We start from the raw sequence: 19,712 nt of genomic DNA, 5'->3' as shown, positions 1-19,712 counted from the left end.
GAGGTGACCTGCACCTTTCCAGCTTCGTTCCCAGAGTAAACATTTTTCCTACATATGAGGGGAGGTACTAAACCATCAAAGTTAAAGAGCAGCTTTGGATCAGCCATGCTCTGACTCTTACTTCTGACACCTTCCAACCCCTTCCTCTCCTCCTTCAAGAAGCTGCCAACAACACCCTCAACAGTTACAGGAGCGTGAAACAGATCCCAAGCACCCTGAGCAGGAACAACCGGGCTGTTTCTCAAGCTCTAGGTCAGGGTTTGCCTCTGCAACCCATGAAAACAAGTTGGACCTCGGTATGAGGAGCTATCTGCTTTTCATGAACAAAATAGCCCAGCTTCAGAGCTGTTTGGAAAGCCTGTGGTGACACTCTAGCTCCCACCCTCAGGTGTTCTTCCAGGTCTTCGACAGCAAAACATCTTCTCCCCAGGTCCTCCCAGACCTGGCTGGGGAAGCAGATGGAGACAAACCAACCCACTTGTTGAAGCCAGAGACCAGAGAGGCTGGTAGAGTGGTCTGCACCCTGGTCACTCACCAGCTGGGCTGTGGAGGAACATCTCCAGCTCCAGTGTGACCAGCGGTGCAAGAACAGACATTGGCCCCAGGGCGGGCAAGTAAAAGCTAAGCCAACCTCAGCTCTGCTGCTTCAACCACTTGGTGTGACCAGCTCCTGCCAGTGCCTTTTCTTCTGCATCAGAGCATCCTGCTCCGGCGTCTGTGGGCTCCAGCAGACGTGTTGCAGTGCTAAAGCCCAGTAAGTCAACGAAGGTGAACAAATGGCTGTTCCTTAATCCCAACAAAGCATTGTGAAGATGTACACATTTATTTCTATTTACACATGAAGATGTACACGTTTATTTATATTTACAATGTTATGTGTACACATTAATTTGACATGTCATTACTTTCCTTCTTCAAAGGATCAAGGTATATTCTCGCTGTCGGTCGGTCAAACTGCATTAAACCCACTATTTCCATGAATTGTTGAGGTAACAGTAAGTTCTGCTATGAAAATCCATCACTAAAGCAAAGTTAACTGCTGTTGATCTTCACTTAGTACATCTTCAACCTCGTCCAGAATCAAAACCTTCATACACACAACAAAGAGGGAAGGACAGAGACTCAAACAGGGAACTCCTCGGGTGAAAGCGCCAGTGATGAGAACATTGCTTGTGATCATTCAGAGATATGGGAGCTATTTCTGCCTCCAAAGGATCTGTTTTATCTTTCCTGCTAACATTCATATGGCCAGGAACCTCAGCCTGCTGTTTGCAAAGACATTCAGGGAGCCCTGCAAAGCATTTGGGTTTTAATTATAAGCTCTTCAAAAAAACCCAAAAAACCAAAATAAAATGTAGCCTGCACCACAGTTCTCTTTGTGAAACTTATAAGGAAAAAATAAGGCAATAACTTCAGCCAGGGAACGGCTGTGCATCGGAAGTAATTTCAGAAATCTTCCCAATCAACATTGCAGAAAAACATAATGAAAAACACTTTTATTTTAATTGGAAAGAAAGCATACAGATATTTCAATTCTCATCTCCTCCCTTCCCGTGGAAGAAGGCGTAGTAATAAATTACTGCAAGAAATTCTCATTTTCCCCCTTGCCCACGGAGCGACTCTCCTTGGACATTCTCCAGCAGATTAAACCCAGCATTCTCTCTGGTGAGATGTGTAGAGACTGAGAAATATGTTTCTCCTTCTCAAAATTAAATTAAAGCATCTAAACAGAACAGTTCCCCATTGTTGTTTTCATTACACATCTCTGCCTGTGGCCACCCCAGGGTCAGTGCCCCCGGGTTGGCCGTTGTGGCCAGGTCCTGCTCGCCTGGGGCCACTTGCCAGGGTCAAGCCACGCAGCCCTTTGTAATGAGGCATCTGCAGGAGCTTTGCAATTGTGTCCATGGCAAGTTGATGCAACCCCGTGACTGTAACACCTGGGCCTCACTGCAGCCTCTGCGTGCTGTCTCTGCACTTCTGCCCACCCTCTGGCACTTGCTCAGACACTTCAATAGAGCCAGCTTATTAACGGTGGAAGTCTGGGCTTGCCAGGTCTCTCCAGTGCCCTCAGGCAGCATAACTTGCTCGTTCCTGCCATTCATGCCAAGGTGTGGGGGACCAGTGGCATTTGGGCCCATCAGGAGCCTCTGTCACAGCAGAGAAAGAGCCAGATTCCACAAAAATGTTTGTCCTTGTGGCGGAACAGAAAAGGAAATGTCACCTCCAACCTGTCTGTGAGATGTGTTCCATGGCTACGTCCCAGGGTAGGAGATAGGAGATTGGGCAGAGCAGAGAAGAAGCCACAGAGTGGGGAGAGGAGTGTAGGGAAGCCTGTGCCTCATCCAGGCAAACCCAGGAGAGGGCTCCCTAGGACCTCCATGGTCCTCCCACCAGCATGTCCCTCAGCCTTCAAAAAATGATCCTGGCATGTCTAGCCCTGTGACACACAGATTTATGGTGGCGGGGGGATCTGCCTATGGTCTCTAGGTTAGAAACAAAACTCTGGTGTCCTCACCCCACTGCAGGACTTCTTCCTACCAGGGATGCTCTGTGGTGCAGCTCTTCTCTTCTTGCTTGGGTGAGGCTGGGGCAGAAGTTGAGTCCCTTTGACCAGGCTGTCCCCATACCCCACTTCTCGCTGTGGTGCTCAGCTCTCCTCCTGGGGCACACAGGTTTCCCAGGCTGCCCATGTGGTGTGTCTTCTCCTGCTGCAGCTCCTGCACGCAGCACTGGACATGGTGCAGGAGCCCCAGGGACCCCCAGCCATGCTGTTGGAGGCCAGGCATGGTGCCCATGGACAGGGAGGTGGGATGGAGGTGTCGCTGTTCACCCCGTCTCTGTGCACAAGAGAGACAAGGGTCAGCCCAGGTTTGGAACCCCATCAGAGACTGGCCATGGATGCATGGGGCAACTGCACCACATGGCTGGGCACACATTTTCTTTTCACGTGATCTGAGGAGAGGTGACACATTCTTCACAGGACAGTGCTGGCCCATGCAGCTTCTGGGGGTGAGCAGGAGGTCCCCATGGGTCTCTGCAACCCCAGTCAGAGCAGCCCCTCCTCAAAAATGGCCACCAGAAGACCCTCAACCCCCCCACCCCAGCCTTGAAAATGCCAGGAGGAACTTTGGAGAGGAACTTGAAGCAGTCACCTGGATCAGCTGATCCTTCAGGGCTCCCAGAGATGTTGCCTTCTCCATGCAAAGCTGCTCTCGCTGACACCTCTGCTCATGCTCCTGCACAGGACAGAAACACAGGTGGCCCCACTCACCTGCAGCCCACATAAGGGGTCTACTTGTGCCTGGAGAGGGACTGATCTCTAGCAGGCATCCCACCGCCTCACGCTCCAGGACGTGGACTCCAAGGATGCGTAATTCAGACTCATCTAAGGGCTGATGCCTGTCATGGATCCCATCCAGGATCTTCACAGCTGCAGAGAGGGACTGGGGGCTCTGCAACTGGCCGAGGGGAGGGGAGAACCTGCCCGGCTCCACCACTGCTCTGCCCCAGGGAGCAGGCAGAGGGTGCAAGACCATGAGATAGAGCCTGGCAACAGCCACCCCTTGGCCACTGTGGGGTGTCTCTGCGGGGCTGCCAGCCCAGCTCTGCCCCAGACAAGGTGATGGACTTGCACAGACAGGTCAAGGAAGTCCCAAGGCTTCCCTCAGGCCTGACCTCCCCCACCGTGTGGCACAGAGCACAGCCCAGGGATCCAGGGGTCAGACACCATCAGTCCAAAGCCCACCATGGCTGTGTAGGGTGAGACTCTCCTCCCCATCCCTTTGCTCAAATCACCTTCTTCCTCTGGTCAGTGGGCCCCTGGGCTCCATCCTCCCTCCGCAGCTCCCTAAGGTGATGCTGGATTTGCTCTTGGAGGCCACGCAGGATGTGGAGTGCATGGCTGGAGAGCAGAGATGAGGGGGAAGGGATGGGCCACGGGTGGAGAGGAAGAGCTCAGCATGCCCGAAGGTGCCTCTGCAAAGGATGCCCTGGGGCTGCTGGGTGCAGAAGCCCACACTGGGCAAGCAGCCTCCCCCCAAGGCATGGAGCACCCTTGGGTTATGGGACTCACCTGATCACTGCTGGCAAAAGGCCTGTCCCCAGGGCACTGTCAGGGAGTGGGTTATGCCGGCAGGGTGACCCCAGGGTGGTCCCAGTCGCCGGGGAGCACCCAGCCTGCCCTGGCACCGCTGGGTGCCATGAGTGGCTCAGGAGATGCTCCAGGCACTGTAGCCGGGCGCTCCTGCCAGCCCGGTCCTGGGGGAGCAGCCACAGGGTGAGAGATGGATCGGAGCATCGCCTGCATCCCCCAGATCTGCCCCCCAGAGTCCACCCAGCCTTGCAGATAAAAACTGTTGGACTTGCAACCAGGTCAGAGCTTCTAGGAAAGACCTGGTGCCACCTTGAACAGCCAGGGCTGAGAAGGGGAGGCTTGGCATGAGCAGGTCAAGCATGGAGGCACCTCGAGGGCATCTCCTCTGCCCTCCCAGGGCATCCCCAGCTTGATCCCCTGCAAGGCAAGCTGCTGAGCTTGCTTCCCAATGACCCAGCAGACCCCACCATCCCTATGGGTAGGGTGAAACACCCAGGTAACCTCAGGGGTGCAGCACACCTGGGCTACTGTTCTCCCCCATGCTGCTCCCCCTCCCTGAGCAATCCACAGCCCCCTACCAAGCAGCTTTGCTGTGGTTGGAGGTGACCAGCCATAGTGTCCCTTGGCCACTGCTCAGCACTGAGCTGGAGTTACCCCACATCCCCACCCATTCCCTTCTCCCATGCCCAACCTTCTCCAGGACCTCCTGGAGCTGCCGAAGGGTGTCCATCTTTTCCTTCTGGAGCAGCCCCTGGAGCTGGTCCAGGGCTTCCTGCCTCTGCCTCAGGAGGGAGCGGGTACGATGCTCCAGCTCCCAGAACCTCTGTAAGAAAAGCTGGGATCACGTCACCCCTTTTGGCAACACCCTCAAGGCCCAGGAAGGCTTTTCCCAAGGACAGTCTCCCTGCGGGATGTCCGAGTCCCTCCTGGCCAGGGTGGCACCACCTCAGCCTTGCTCAGAATCGATGACCTGCTCCCAAGAGCTGAGATTTGGTGGGGAAGTGACCTCAGCATGGGGACGGCCACCCTGGGGTGCCCAGGACTGCAAGCCCTGCCTGCTTCCCAGACCCCAGCTCTCCCTGCCTCTGCGGTCTCCAGGGCTTCCCAGGGACCTTCTGTCCTGCAGACCAATAACCCCAGTTGCTGTACAGCTGTAGGAGTGGTTTTCCCAACAAACTATGCTCTTAAAAGCTCCAGGTAATAAAACTGTTCTGCAGATAAAGTCAGTTTGGCTCCTTAGGAATTTGGGCGACTCTGGATCCCCAGGAAAGCCAGGAGGGCACTGACCTTCTGTAGCTCCAGCTTCTGTTCTTGCAAAGCTGATGTTTTCCTTGTCTCCTTCCCTAGCCCCTGGCAGCCCGCACAGTCTCTCTGCCCCTGCTGCGACTGGAAAAAATATCCTTTGCCACCTCCCACCTCTCGGCCTCTTCCAGGAGCCGGCTCCAGCCCTCCATCATGCCCAGGAGCATCACTGCTCTTCCCTCCCGAAGCAGAGCTGGTGGCCATGGCCAGCACAGCCTCCTGCAACCCGCTGTGCCCCAGCCACCAAGGGCACCCTGCAGACCCCCTGAGCCCGTCCCTGCCACCAGCGGCTGTGCCTGGCCAGCCCCCACACCCTGGCCATCTTGGAGTCATCTCACCATCATCTCCAGGGCTGTTGGGTCCTGATGGCAGGCATCCTGGGTGTGTGCCAGCGGTGCCAGCCTAGCCCTGTGGCAGGGACATTGTCACTCACGTCCCCGTCCGTGCCACCACCCATCCCCACAGACAGACACCCCACGGGGTGCCCACCCAGCACCCAGGGGCCCAGGTCCCTCTAGAGTTTCCAGTGCCATCTTCTGCTCCCAGGGCACTGGCAAGATTCTGTGGGCTCAGACTCAGTGCAGAATCCATCCCCGGATCCCCTGGCGTACCTGCCTCTGTCCTCTTTGCGCCATGTCCCCTTCACACTGGATCCCAGCTCTCGAATCCCCTCCCGGCTCCTCTGCAGGGACCAAGACAGTGACACAGGGTGCCCTGCTGTGCATTGGCAGCCAGGAACAGGCTATCAAACCATAAAATAGTTTGGGTTGTAAAGGACCTTACGGTTGGACCTAGTTCTACCCCCTGCCCTGGGCAGGGACACCTCCCACCACACCAGCTTGCTCCAAGCCCCCTCCAACCTGCCCTTGAACCCCTCCAGGGATGGGGCAGCCACAGCTTCTCGGGGCAACCTGGGCCAGGCTCTCACCACCCTCCCACCAAACAAGTTCTTCCCCACAGCTCAGCTCCATCTCCCCTCTTGCAGGGTCAAACCCTTCCCCCTCCTCCTCGGGCTCCCCTCCCTCATCCAGAGTCCCTCCCCAGCTTTCCTGGAGCCCCTTGAGGGACTGGAAGGGACTCTAGAGACTCCCTGGAGCCTTCTCTTCTCCAGGCTGAACCCCCCCAACTCTCTCAGCCCCCCCTCCCAGCAGAGGGGCTCCAGCTCTCTGATGGGTAACAGACCCATTTGCTCTTTTCCCCACACATTTCCATGGCCACCACATGGCACACCAGGACTGGGGCCAGGCTTGTTTCCACGGCCACGTCCCCTCTGCTCTCTGCACCCCAGCAGAGATCGGGACCAGGAGCCGTTTCCTCACCCATTGCCGAGCAGCCGGGGCTGTCCCCTGGGTGGCAGAGACACCCACTTCACTGTGCCCCACGTCAGGGACATACCTTGCAGGGCACCATGGATTTATGCTTCCCACGCTGCCGCTGGGGCTCAGCCGCTCCTCCTGGGCAGGATGACACATCTGCCCCCATTCCACATGGCACAGCAGGTCCCGCTGCCTTGTCAGTACCTGCAGGAAAAAATGGCATTTTCAAGGGGAGCCAACACACCCCAGACAAACCCCGTGAGCAACTGGGGGTGGTCCCTGCCACCCTGCCCTGCATGCAGCTCGCTGGACCTGCCCAGAGAGAGTGTCCCTGGCCATGCCCCATCCATCTGCTCAGTCCCAGTCCCTCCATCTTCCTCCAGCATCCCCCCAGCAGCCAGACTCACGGTGAGCTGGGCAGGGAGCTCCTCTCTGCCTGCTGCTGCCTCCGTCCTTCTCCGCGTCATCCACCCTGAGGGTGACAACTGCTCCACGCTGTCTGTGGAGAACTGGTGGCCTCTGCCATCTCAGCCCCAAGGGTTTGCCGGTGGAATGTCCCCTGCTCCCAGCACCTCTGGCTCCTGGAAATCCACTGGGAGAGCCCCTCCTTGCCCTGGCCCCACTCCTGCCAGCAGAGATGCCAGGGGCTCTCCAGGGATGCCCAGCAGCTGGGTCTCCACTGGGCAAGGCGGTGGTCAATGGGTCTTTCCCAGAGCATGACCCACCACAGGGAGGGTCCTCCCATCCCAGGGCTGGCTGTGAGGAGGGGGCTGGCGGGTGATCCCCCCACGCCAGCCCCAAAGCACCTCTCTGGCTCAGTCTGGATATTCTGCCTCCCAGAGACTCCACGCTCTCTCTCCTCAGCAGAGGTAGGGACCTGCCCTGCAAGCGCTGTCTGCCAGGCTCCACTGCCACCAGTTGCTGGACATCCCATCTTCTCCCTGTGGGGAACAAGGACTCATCCTGCCCAGCATCACCTCTCTCAGCAGGGACATCCCCAGCAGGCTCTTCTTCCTCCTCCTTGGAGAACAGCAGGGGCTCCACCATCCCCTCCCGAAACCTGGCAGCGAAGTCCTCGGTGCAGATGGAGCTGGAGCTGCTCTGGTCCCCGGGGCTGGGCTGGGAGCCGGGGGGCTGAGCCAGCCCCTGGCAGTGTTGCTCCCATGGGACGGGGCTGGCATCACCCTGGGGACACCTGGGGCCGTGTTCTTCCAGCTCTGCGTGGGAGAGAGATGGGAAGGAGCCATTCTGTCCAGCTGGATCTGAACCAGCTCGGAGGTGACTGTTCTCACTCATTTGGTGCCCTCGTGAGCTCAGACACTGAAGGCATCCCACCCTCTCCAGCAAAATCCTCAACCTCAACTGCTTCCAGAAGCCAAAGCCACAATATCATCCCTTTTGTTTGTTTTTTAAAGCAGGGTAATTGTCACCCTGTGGATGCCCGGATGCCCCCAGGCATGGCCGGGCAGTGCAGCCCAGGGGAAGGCTGGCCAGGGCAGCGGGGCACAGGGCTGGGATGCTCTTCTGTGGTGAGAAATGGGAAGCCACTGCCTGATGGGAGAGTCCTGCTCCCAAATTGCCCTTTGCATCTTCGCAAAAGCCCCTCCGACAACATTTCTGTTGCAGCCCCAGGCTCCCACGAAACCTGGCAGCGAAGTCCTCGGTGCAGATGGAGCTGGAGCTGCTCTGGTCCCCGGGGCTGGGCTGGGAGCTGGGGGGCTGAGCCAGCCCCTGGCAGTGTTGCTCCCATGGGACGGGGCTGGCATCACCCTGGGGACACCTGGGGCTGTGTTCTTCCAGCTCTGGGTGGGAGAGAGATGGGGAGGAGCCATTCTGTCCAGCTGGATCTGAACCAGCTCGGAGGTGACTGTTCTCACTCATTTGGTGCCCTCGTGAGCTCAGACACTGAAGGCATCCCACCCTCTCCAGCAAAATCCTCAACCTCAACTGCTTCCAAAAGCCAAAGCCACAATATCATCCCTTTTGTTTGTTTTTTAAAGCAGGGTAATTGTCACCCTGTGGATGCCCGGATGCCCCCAGGCATGGCCGGGCAGTGCAGCCCAGGGGTGGGCGCTGGGGAAGGCTGGCCAGGGCAGCCGGGCACAGGGCTGGGATGCTCTTCTGTGGTGAGAAATGGGAAGCCACTGCCTGATGGGAGAGTCCTGCTCCCAAATTGCCCTTTGCATCTTCGCAAAAGCCCCTCCGACAACATTTCTGTTGCAGCCCCAGGCTCCCAGACGAGAGTTTTTCTCTCCTGGCGTCGCTGCTGTGGTCTCTGTGAGCGCTGCTGTTTTATTTAAACAGCAGGAGCTGCGGAACCCTCTGCCTGAGCATCAGCCCATCTGCTGGTCCCCAGCCCATCTGCTGCTCCCCGGCCAGGCATCGCTCAGCAGGAAGGTTGGAGGGGGGAGCAAAGCAGAGCTAAGAAAGCACTAAAGCACCGTGTCCCCACTCACCAGCCACCCGGGAGCCAGCGAGGAAGGTGCCAGGAGAGATGTCACCGTCTCTGCTGCCGCCGGTGCCCTGCGGAGGGGACAGCGGGTGTGGGGCACTGCCACTGACCAGGGGAACGGGGCAGGAGCACCCGTGTTGGCGCTGCATCATCCCCTGGGTGGTCCCACCGCACCCCCACGCTGTGACCCCCCTTCCCACGCCCCACACCTGGCTGAGCTGGGCACCAGTGGGGTCCAGCCCAGGGTCCCGGCGTTCCCTTGCCCAGGATCCTGCAAACCCTGGCTGCTTCCTCAGGTCTGGGTCTGCAGGGAGGAGGAAAGAGGCACTTCTTGCACCCTGGGCTTGCATCGCTATGGAGGGGACGGGACAAGCCGGTTCCCGGCAGCACAGGAGCCAAGGTGTGTTGGTGTGGGGCTGGGGGAGAGACGGGCACCCCCGCGCCCTGGGTGCACCCCTGTGAGCCTCCCTGCGCTGCTGCCCTTTGAAGACAGGCTCCTCCAGCTCCATGGCTGCCACCCGGGTCTGCAACACAAGGCAAGGTGAGGGTAACACACTCCAAAAGCCCCCATGAACTCATTAGCCTTCAGAGTGAACACGCTGAGACTGACAGGGCCTTGAGCTGCGGTGCCGGGCTGAGGGTCACGCCGCGGGGGCGATGGGGGGCTTTGCTGCAGGGCACAGAGACTGGCCTTTCATTAATGCCAAGACACCAGCAGGTTTGTTGGCCCCGGGGGCTGCCGTGAGCCCGGTGCCCACTGTCAGCACCCAGGGTGGGCAGGAGCCCCCTCCCCACACCGGCATCGACCACGTGGGTCCTGGGCTGGGGTCCCCCACCCTACCCTGAGCCGTGCTCACCTGGCCAAGCTGGGTGAGATGGGCAGCAGGCAGGATGGCAGGCAGGAGAGTGAGATGGGCAGCAGGCTGGACAGGAGGGCAGCAGGCAGGAGCGCAGGCAGGAGCAGGCCGTGTTCTGTGTGCATGTCTCCTGGCAACGCTGCAGCAACCGGCCAGTCTCAGCCTGCCCCAGGCCTCCCCACCCATCTCCACAGCCCCTGCCCAGACCCTCCTCCAGCTCTCCCAGGTCTCCTCTCCTGGGCCATCTTCTCTTGGCCACCTCTGGCCCCTGACTACATTTCCTGGGACATCTCCTTCCCACCATCCCCAGAGAAATGCCTTACCTGGGCACCTTCCTCTGGGCCACCTCTCCTGTTCCTCCTTCCCTAGACCTCCTTCCCTGGGAAACCATCTTCTACCTTGGCCAAACTCCACCAGGACATCTCCTCCCTGGACGATCTCCTCCCCTGACCCTCCTCCCTGCCTGGGCAACCCCTTCCCCAGTCCTCCTTCCTTTCTACGCTACCTCTCCTGGGAACCCCCCCTTCCACAGGTACCTACCCCTGGGCCTCCTCTCATGTTTCTGCCCTCCTTCCCTGGGCTGTTCCCTTGGACATTTCTGGCCTTAGACAACCTCTGCTGGGCCATCACCCCTCCTGGCCCTTCTACACCCCTCAAGCCACCTTCTCTGGACCATCTCCTCCCCTTGGCAACATCCCCCTTGCTCCTTCTCCTTCCCTCAACCACCACTTCCCTGGACCTCCTTGTCCTCTGGGCCACCTCCCATAGTCCTCCTCCCCTGGATAACCTCCTCCTCTGAAGAACCTTCCCTGGGCCATCTCCTCTCTGGCCTTCCATCCTCCCTAAGCCATGTTTCCTGGAACATCTCTTCTGGGCCACCTCTCACGGTCCCTTCCCTGGTCACCTCACCTGCCACCCACAATGTGCCCAGGCCCCCAGGCATGCCCAGAGCTCACCCACCTCAGGGCTCCTCCAGGACCCCCACCTGCAGCCCTGGGGAGCAAGTGACCATCTCAGCACTGCAGCTTTTAAAACTCCTGAATCCAAGTTTTTATTACCGTGTAGGAGAAGAGGGATCACTCACAATATATTGTTCAAAAAGAAATACATTCAACAGCATTTACAGTGGAATGACATTAAAATCCTCTGGGGAGGGACTAGAAAGACCAGGAGATGGTGCTCTGATTAAGTGCTGCTGCTAGATGACCTCTGGAAGATAGAGCAATATTTAAAATTAGCCTAAAAAACGGTGGATTTGTGTTTTGGGGGGTGCTCCTTGCGCTCCCCCAAGCTCCGCTAAGCTGTGCAGGGTCTGTGATGGTGATTTCTAGGCAGACGTAGCGATGGGGCTACATCAGAGAGGACCTCTCGGGGTCCCAGAGCCCAGCAGGACCCTTGGTGCCAGCACTTTCTGAGCAACATCTCACTCCCCGCTCCCCTCCACTGCGGGAACGCTGGGATCCTGCTGCGGGGACAGTCTGTGCGGGAGGTTCTCACCTCTCCCAGTTCTCGGGTAATACTTGCATTGACAAAGCAAACGAGGAAAATAAGGCATTTTGAAGAGCTCCATTTCTAGCCCATTTTTCAAAACTGATTCAGGCCTGGAGTGGAACAAAACCCCCCCAGACAACTTTGGTTGCTGCCACAAACCAAACCAGTGGCGTCGAGTGTGGAGCATCCTCCACCCGCCCAGGGAGGTGGAGGCTGGTCTCCAAAGATCTGCATGCCAAGGGGCCAGGACACCAGGCAGCTCTCCGCAGGCTCCATCCAGCAGCCAGTGCAGCTCATTTAAGAGCTGCAAGGGCTTCACCAAGCCCCGGGGAAACCTCCAGGTGGGGTCTGGAAGGAGCAAACACGCCAGGACCAGCTGCTGGAACACTCAGGCAGCCGGGAAACGACTTGGAGCATCCCGCTCCCAAAGAGGAGGGATACCGAGTGCCGCCCTGCAAATCCCACAGGCATCGTTTCCAGAAGGGAATGGCTTTGTGACACCTTCTGAACGCATCCAGCGTTGGAGCAGAGCGTTGCTTCTTGACTTGGGGGAATTATCTATCACCATCACCCCTACCTCCGGGACAAGCCTAAGGAAATCGTACTCGTGCTGCAAAAACTCAGACAGACACTTCTGTCTTCATTATTTTTCATCTATTGTGTACCATAGAAATTTAAGCAAAATAATTTTTATATATATTTATATATATATATAAATTAGAAGCAAATAAATAAGATTAAAGGGTACATTGAAGTCAGTGGGTGTTGCCACTCCAGGAGCACTCACTAGGGTTACGCTGTACGAGGTCTATTTATACTGTACACGAAGGTTTGCTGTGGGTAAGGGGTGCAGAGGTGCTGGAGGAGAAGCCGACCAGGAGGAGACCAGTGGTTGAGGAACCTGATTGCATAAGTGTCCCATGTGCAGCCTGGATATTCCAGTTATCATTGCCTCAAAGTTCATTATTGCTAAATATCTTCCAAGGTGGATGTGACAGTCCGGCCAAGGGGTGGCCTCCGCGCCCCAGGAGGCAGCAGTCAGTGTGATATGATGAAGACCCGGAGAAGACGACATCAAAAATGAGATCCAATGGGGCAAACGCGGGTGTCCAGGTCTCCCTGATACTCTCTGTCCCAGCGGATCCCATCTTCGGGGTCCTGCCACCCCCATCCTCCCCTTCGGCACTGGGGGCTGGCGGGACCTGCCTGCGTGGCCTGTGTCCGAGCAGCGCTGGCTCCTGGTCCTCACTGATCATTGGCCGGGCTTGTCCCACTCCTCCCAGCAGGTCCAGAGCCCAGGCAGGCAGGAGGGGCGAGCGGGGGCACCCCCAGCACCATGCTCAGGCCCCTCCAGGGATGACCTGGAACTGCTCCCGGGAGAGAGCGGCCACCAGGGAGGAGAAGGGACAGAGTCGGGTGCCGTGGGACCCCTCCAGGCTCAGCCTGTGACCCCCCTGTGCTGGGGGGGCTGAGGACCAGACCCGTCTGGCTTCATGGGGAGGACACAGGGATGGGAGAGCCAGGATGGAGGCTGCATCCCAGGGAGGCTCCGTCCCAGTGGCACCAGGGCATCGCCTGGCTCCGCAGGGAGACAACCCTGCACCGAGAGGGAGCAGGGGGGAGCTGGAACACAGACCCCGGAGCATCCCTGGTCCACAAACCTCTCTCTGTGTCTGCCAGGCGTAACCCACCTCAGCCAGGCCCTTTCCCGCCTCAGACGCGGTTGCAGGAAAACCAAACCTCACTCCAATCACTCTCACAAAGCGTCATCATATTAAAGATAGCCCTAAGCCTTGACTAACCATGGCAGACTGATGGGAATCTGCTCAAACACTTCTTCTTAAAAAAAAAAAAAAAAAAAAAAAAGGGTAAAAAAAAAAAATCACCAGCTGAAATATCCTAATTGGTGTTACTGGGATGACTGGGCACTGCAAGAACCACCAAGAGCCTCCAGGATGAAGCGCCACAGCCCCTGGAGAGTTTTCTGAGCAGGACACAGGGTTGTTCGTGTCCATCTTTGAAGGAACCTGAACCAGGAGCAAACATTTTTTTAAAAAAATAATTCCATAAAGTCCACACACAAATGGGGGGGGAAAACCAAACCGCAATGTAAAAGAGAAGAGCTCACACAAACGCACGGCATCCCCGCAACGCGAGCATCTTTGGAAGTCGACGTCTCAGCCGATAGAGCCAAGGCGTTGAGAGACAGAGGCAGCAACTCTGGATAGCAATAAATACACCAGGCTAAAAACAAACCAGATCCACGTGTCCTCGTTCCTAATTAGTTGCTGAAAAAGCCATCATTAAAAAAAAAAAAAAAAAAAAAAAAAGGATGCTATTTATTAGTGCGTAAAAAAATAGGTTTGGAATCCCTGTTTAGATTTTCTTGTCAAATCTCTGCGTGTATTGACTCTGTGTGTGTATCTGCACGGTTACTGCTGGTGGGACGCTGCCAGCGTGTCCCCGCTGTCCCTCTGTCCGTCCCAGTGACTCCAGGCGCGGAGCCGGCCACCCCGGTGTGGCTCAGAAGATGTCGGGGCATGAACTCCAGTCCTGCTTGTCCTTGGCCTCCCAGTAGCCACCCTTATAGACGCAGATCAGCTCCCCCGTCACAGCGTCCACCTTGCGCTCAAACCACAGTGGGATGTAGCCTTCGTAGTCCTTGCCTGTCCAGGGACAAACGAGGAGTAAGGGCTGCTTCTCCTGCCCAGAACGATGCAGGGTCCTTCCCTCATCCCCCCAAACTCAGTGGGATTTCATAGAATGGTTTGAGTTGGAAGGGAACTTAAAGATCATCATCTCATTCCATCCCCCTGCCCTGGGCAGGGACACCTCCCACCACACCAGGGTGCTCCAAGCCCCCTCCAACCTGCCCTTGAACCCCTCCAGGGATGGGGCAGCCACAGCTTCTCGGGGCAACCTGGGCCAGGCTCTCACCACCCTCCCACCAAACAAGTTCTTCCCCACAGCTCAGCTCCATCTCCCCTCTTGCAGGGTCAAACCCTGCCCCCTCCTCCTGTGGCTCCCCTCCCTCATCCAGAGTCCCTCCCCAGCTTTCCTGGAGCCCCTTGAGGGACTGGAAGGGGCTCCAAGGTCTCCCTGGAGCCTTCTCTTCTCCAGGCTGAACCCCCCCAACTCTCTCAGCCCCCCCTCCCAGCAGAGGGGCTCCAGCCCTCCCAGCATCTCCGGGGCCTCCTCTGGCCCCGCTCCAACAGCTCCATGTCCTTCTGCTGGTGGTGGCCCCAGAGCTGGAGGCAGCACTGGGGGGTGTCTCCCCAGAGCGGAGCAGAGGGGCAGAATCCCCCCCTGGCCCTGCTGCCCACGCTGCTGGGGATGCAGCCCAGGGGTGGGGGGTTTCTGGGCTCCAGCGCACGTTGAGGGGCATGTGGAGCTTCTCACCCACCAGCACCCCAAGTCCTTCTCCTCAGGGCTGCTCTCTGGCCGTTCTCTGCCCAGCCTGGCTTTGGGCTTGGCATTGCCCTCACCTCACCTGCAGGACCTTGCAGTTGGCCTGGATGAACTTCATGAGGTTGGCACAGTCCCACCTCTCCAGCCTGCCCAGGTCTGTCTGGATGCCATCCCTTCCCTCCAGCATGTCACCACCCCACACAGCTTGGTGTCATCAGCAAACTTGCACTCAGTCCCACAATTTCACTGCCGCATCCCCCACCACAGCAAGGGGATCCTGAAGCATCTCACCTTCCTCCAGGGCCTCCACGGCCTCGGCCTCTCTCCGCCGGCGCACGGCTCGCTGCTTCTCCTCCAGCCGCTGCTTCTCCACGTTGGCCTCATCCCAGCGGCCACTCTCCATCAGCCGCTGGTCAGGTCGCAGCCGACTGTCTGTGGGGGCCACCCGCTCCTCAGGCTCATTCAGGGTGAGGGCCAGGTCAGAGAAGAAATACATGTTCTCGGCGTTTTCCCTGTGGTTGGAGAGCCCCTGATCAGGATGGTGAAGGTGGTGCCCACGTTGTGCAGAGCTCCCCAGCCCTTCACATCTCATCCCAGCCCCACTGGTGCTGCTCCTGCTACCCCAAACCAGATGTGGAGAGGTCCTTCGGGGAGGCCTGCCTCCCACCCCCTAAGTGGAGATGTCGATGACACTTCAATGGGTGTCTCAGAGGGGAGCAGACCCCTCTGTTGGCTTGGTGTGGAGAAGTTAAAAGCCAAGCCTACAAACCCTAAGTGGCGTATTGCCCATCCGAGACACCCAACAGCTTCACCCAAGAGCTGCTGGATGTCCAACTACAGAACTGGGGGCACCAAGTGGAGGAGGCTTTCCAGGGAGGACCATTCCACTGGGGACCTTTCCAACAGAGTGTCTCCAAAGCAGGGACCAGCCATTGGTGCTGCCAAGGGTTGGGGACTTGTTTGGTGTCTGAGAGCAGCCCCACTGTGGGTCAGAGTCTCAAGAGAGGGCTGGAGAGCTAAAGTGACCAGTGAGACGGGATGGCCAGGGACTCGCCAGCAAGGCAAAGCAGCCAACCCATCTCCATGACTTGGCCAGCAGCCTGAAAAACCTAACCAGTAACCCCAGCTGCCCAAAAACTACCTGCAAGGGTCCTCCGAAGCCACCCACCCATTGCAGGGACCCCTTCTCCTCACCTGCTGTGTGCTCACACCCCAGAAAAAGCTACCTGGCCACCCAAGTCCTGGTCCCCTTCCCATGACCTCAGGGCTGGTTGCAGGAGCCCCCTCCCTCCCTAGGGGCTCAGGGCAGCACCCTTCACCCCTGCCCAGCTTTATGCCCCCGAGCAGAGGAGAGGACTCACGGAAGTGGGTACTTCTTCCACAAGACCTTTGGAGACAGCGTCTGGTAGACGGTTTTCTGCTTGCCCTCCGTGCTTGTGCTGCCGTGGCTGCTGTGCACTATCTTGGAACACTCCATCTTCTCATCCCATGTGCCTGACATGACGTAGTGGGCTTTACCATCAGCGTCGGTCACCACCCCTGTCACCTGGCAGAAGAACATGGCGCCGGTGGCATTTGGAAGTGGCCAGAGAACAAGCAGAAGGTGCAGGGGGAACAGAACACCCTCCAGGTGCCCCAACTGGAGCTGCTGGACCTGGTGCTGGTCCTTGGACAAGACCAGAGCGGTACTGTGGGCCCATCCTGACCGTGAAGGCTCTCCAGCCCTTCAAACCCCTTCCAGGTCTCAGTGCTGCAGCTCCAGCACATGGAGAGCCAAAACACGGGCTCTGCTTGGACACAGCTGGTCCTCCCCCAGCCCTCCCTGGTGACCACGAGGTGCCAGCATGGCTCCTCGGCCCCATGATGAGGCCCATCCCAGCTGCGGTGCTGGGAACCCGTGAGCCTGGCTCGGAGGGAAGAGCCAGGTCTCACCCCGCGCGAGGCTGCCAGAAGGAGCGAGGAGATACCCGGATCCGTACCTTTCGGGGGACGTCCCTGGAGAAGTAGCTGTAGGGGGTAAATTTCAGCTGGCATTTATCTTTTGACTTATGGTTAACAATCTCTATTTCACCAGACTAGATGAAAGACACAGAACCACAGCGAGTGAGAGACTTTGCAAGGAGACAAATCAGGGTTAGTTGCAGTGCAGGTACAAATCAACCCCCACCGCGGCATCGCTTCTGCCCGTAGCCACCGCACTGGCCCCATGGCTCCCCAGCAGCAGGGTGGGACCCATCACACGTGCCACCACCCTGCTCCCCAGAGCTGCTCCATTAGGAAGCTCCAAGAAGCCTCCCCGTGTCCCTGCCAGAGAAGCACACCTTGGTATCATGGCAGGAGTGAGTAGGGACACCAGGCAGTGCCCTTCCAGCCCCCCTGCCCTTCCCCGGAGCCAGGTCAGGCCAGGCAGGACCCACCACCTCGGACCCATAGCCACCAACCTGGTCAATCCAGAGCTTGCCCACGATGATGTTGTGAACGGTGGAGGTGACTTTCCTCCAGACATAGTGATTCCCACTGGAGTGGAACTCGAGGTGGATGGCGCCTGCGGAGACAGGGGTGACCTCAGCTCAGAGGGACGAGCAGGGCTGCAGGCACGCTCTCCTGGAGCACAGCACCACCGTGCTCCTCCTCAGGGCCCACCCGGACCCTCCGCCTGCATCTCCCATCATCAGCCCCAACCGGGGCTGGGGCTGGCTTCATCCCTCCCTTTGCTCCAGCTCCAGCACATGGAGAGCCAAAACATGGGCTCTCCTGGACTCCGCTGGTCCTCCCCCAACCCTCCCTGGTGACCCATATCAAGAGGTGACAGCGTGGCTCCTTGGCCCTGTGCTGGGGGTTGTTCCAGCTGCGGTGCTGGGACCGGCTCAGAGGAAGAGCCAGCTCTTGCTGCACGCTCCATAAGGGAGCTGCCACACCAGCAAGGCCCCTCCACCCTCCTCCTACCCCCCAAAAAAGGGCTGATTTTTAAAGCAGGTGAGAAACGTGCTGCCTGGTTGACTCTCAGTGTCCCAAGAGCAGCCAGGCACCGGCACGGCTCTGGGACCACCCCCGGACGAGCTGCCCGGCCCGGGGACAGGCAGAAGATAAATAAAACCTTGCAAGGAGGCAGCTTATTGCATCTGGCTGCCAGGGAGAGGGTTAAAACAGGCAGCGAGCCAACCTTTAAATATCATTTAAGGAGAAATCATCTCACAGGCAAGCAGGGCATTTCCAAAGCTCATCCGCTGCGGTGCTGGCAGCGAGCACAGCGCTCTCCCTTTGCAGCTGCTATAATTTCCATTTCCAGGGCAGTGGAGTTACCATCGGATTGTCTGTGACCAGGAGCACAAACCCACGCTCCTCCATTGCTTGGGGTGGAATTCACTGAGCCCTACGTGAGCCCACGGGACCGGCACGTTACTGTGACCTCTTGGGTATTGCAGGAAAAAAAGCAAGCCCCGATCCTCCCGGCGTAAGTCACCTACCCAGTGGCATGATGGAGAGGTATTTGCCCCTGAACTTGCTGGCGATCGTGATTTCCTGCCACAACGTCCACCCTCGCTTGGAGTAGACGTGATGGGCGGCTGCCGGGGGGTGGTGGCTCACCTGGGGGAGAGGACAAACAGCCCGTAAAGTCACAGCCACCAGCGCCAGCCAGCCCTGGTGAGTGCTCGCAGCGTGGCTCCGAAGAGATGCAACAGCTTCAGCCCTGAGGATGCTCCTCTGCACTGCCCTGAGCCCCCCAGTCTTCTCCTGGGAACTGGGGTGACCTCCTGTGAGGTCCCCAGGCAGCACATGGAGGGGCACGGAGCTCTGGCCAGGGTTTTCTAAGGCTCACTGGCAAAGTGTTACCCCTAAAATCTCAACCTCAACAACTATTGCTGTGAGATGATGCTGCAGTGTCACCCCAGGACACGGCCCTGCTCTCCAGGGATCCTGGCTGAGAAACAGGGATGTGCCAATGCCCAGCCCAGATCCCCAGTAAACCCAGTGTTATCAGCACCTCTCCTGTCAGCAGCAGCTCCCACTGCTCTGCCTGGGAGCCCCTGGGGAACACAGGTCCCCAAGTCATCTGAGACACATGGACCTACCTAGCCAAGACTTCAGCTTTTGTCCCTACAGACACGTGGGGCTGGAGAAGCGGATTAAACATCCTCCATCCCAAAGATGACTGGTAAAAGGAGGGTGCTCACACTCCCCTGCACTGGAAAAGCTGCCCAGATGCAAGGTGGGAGCAGGACACCCCATCCCGAGGGCTCTGCCCTCCCACGGGGTCTCACCTGGCTGACCCATGGTGGTCGGCACGGCACGGCACATGCCACCCACCACCAGGAACCAGCAAACCCCCAGGCCCCAACAGCCACACCACCGACTCCAGAGGTGATTTGCACCAGTGTAATTACAGCTGAGTGCCCCGAGCCGATGGATTACAAACGTGAGCAGAGCAAAGACCTCTCTGTTAAATCCCACTGTCACCGGCAGGAGAAAATCCTATTTGGGTAACTGGATTGCAGGCACAAGATTATCAACGCTTTGCTGGGCATGAAGGTGGGATGAGCAGCACTCGCAGCAGCCCGGGGAAGTCCAGAGCTGCAGGAACAGTCTCTGTCTGTCCATCCCACGCTGCCCACAGCAACTGCAGCACCAGGGCGAGAGGCACCAGCAACACTGCACCAGGGCAGAGCCCTCTGTCACCGAGTGTGGCCTTTGAGGTGGCTCCAGGAGGGAGATTTAGAGCCTTCACTCATGGAGCGAAGGCTCCAAAACGTTGCAAAAGAGCAGGTTTGCTTCCTAATTTCATAGACTCATAG

General features: G+C 58.1%; 1 protein-coding gene and 1 long non-coding RNA gene across 2 annotated transcripts in view; both read right to left on the bottom strand.

Annotated features, from left to right (window-relative positions):
- Positions 1-1,589: 1,589 nt before the first annotated feature.
- On the bottom strand, positions 1,590-3,895 carry LOC106886039. The gene is made up of 3 exons (XR_001411563.1): positions 3,796-3,895; positions 3,153-3,236; positions 1,590-2,837 (listed from the first exon to the last, which is right to left on the bottom strand). It is a non-coding gene; the product is annotated as an uncharacterized LOC106886039 (long non-coding RNA).
- A 9,927-nt stretch (positions 3,896-13,822) lies between these two features.
- OSBP2 (oxysterol binding protein 2) overlaps positions 13,823-19,712 on the bottom strand; it is a 159,775-nt gene continuing 153,885 nt past the window's right edge. The window contains exons 9-14 of the mRNA XM_014941485.1: positions 18,387-18,507; positions 17,361-17,464; positions 16,899-16,994; positions 16,281-16,465; positions 15,211-15,431; positions 13,823-14,177 (exon numbers count right to left, since the gene is read on the bottom strand). Coding sequence (XP_014796971.1) covers positions 14,035-14,177; positions 15,211-15,431; positions 16,281-16,465; positions 16,899-16,994; positions 17,361-17,464; positions 18,387-18,507 — 870 coding nt within the window. The 3' untranslated portion in view covers positions 13,823-14,034. The remainder of the gene's footprint in view (positions 14,178-15,210; positions 15,432-16,280; positions 16,466-16,898; positions 16,995-17,360; positions 17,465-18,386; positions 18,508-19,712) is intronic.

Source organism: Calidris pugnax, unplaced genomic scaffold, assembly GCF_001431845.1.
Source record: "Calidris pugnax isolate Ruff unplaced genomic scaffold, ASM143184v1 scaffold7, whole genome shotgun sequence".
NCBI lineage: Eukaryota > Metazoa > Chordata > Aves > Charadriiformes > Scolopacidae > Calidris > Calidris pugnax.
This window is presented reverse-complemented; position numbering and strand designations above follow the sequence as displayed.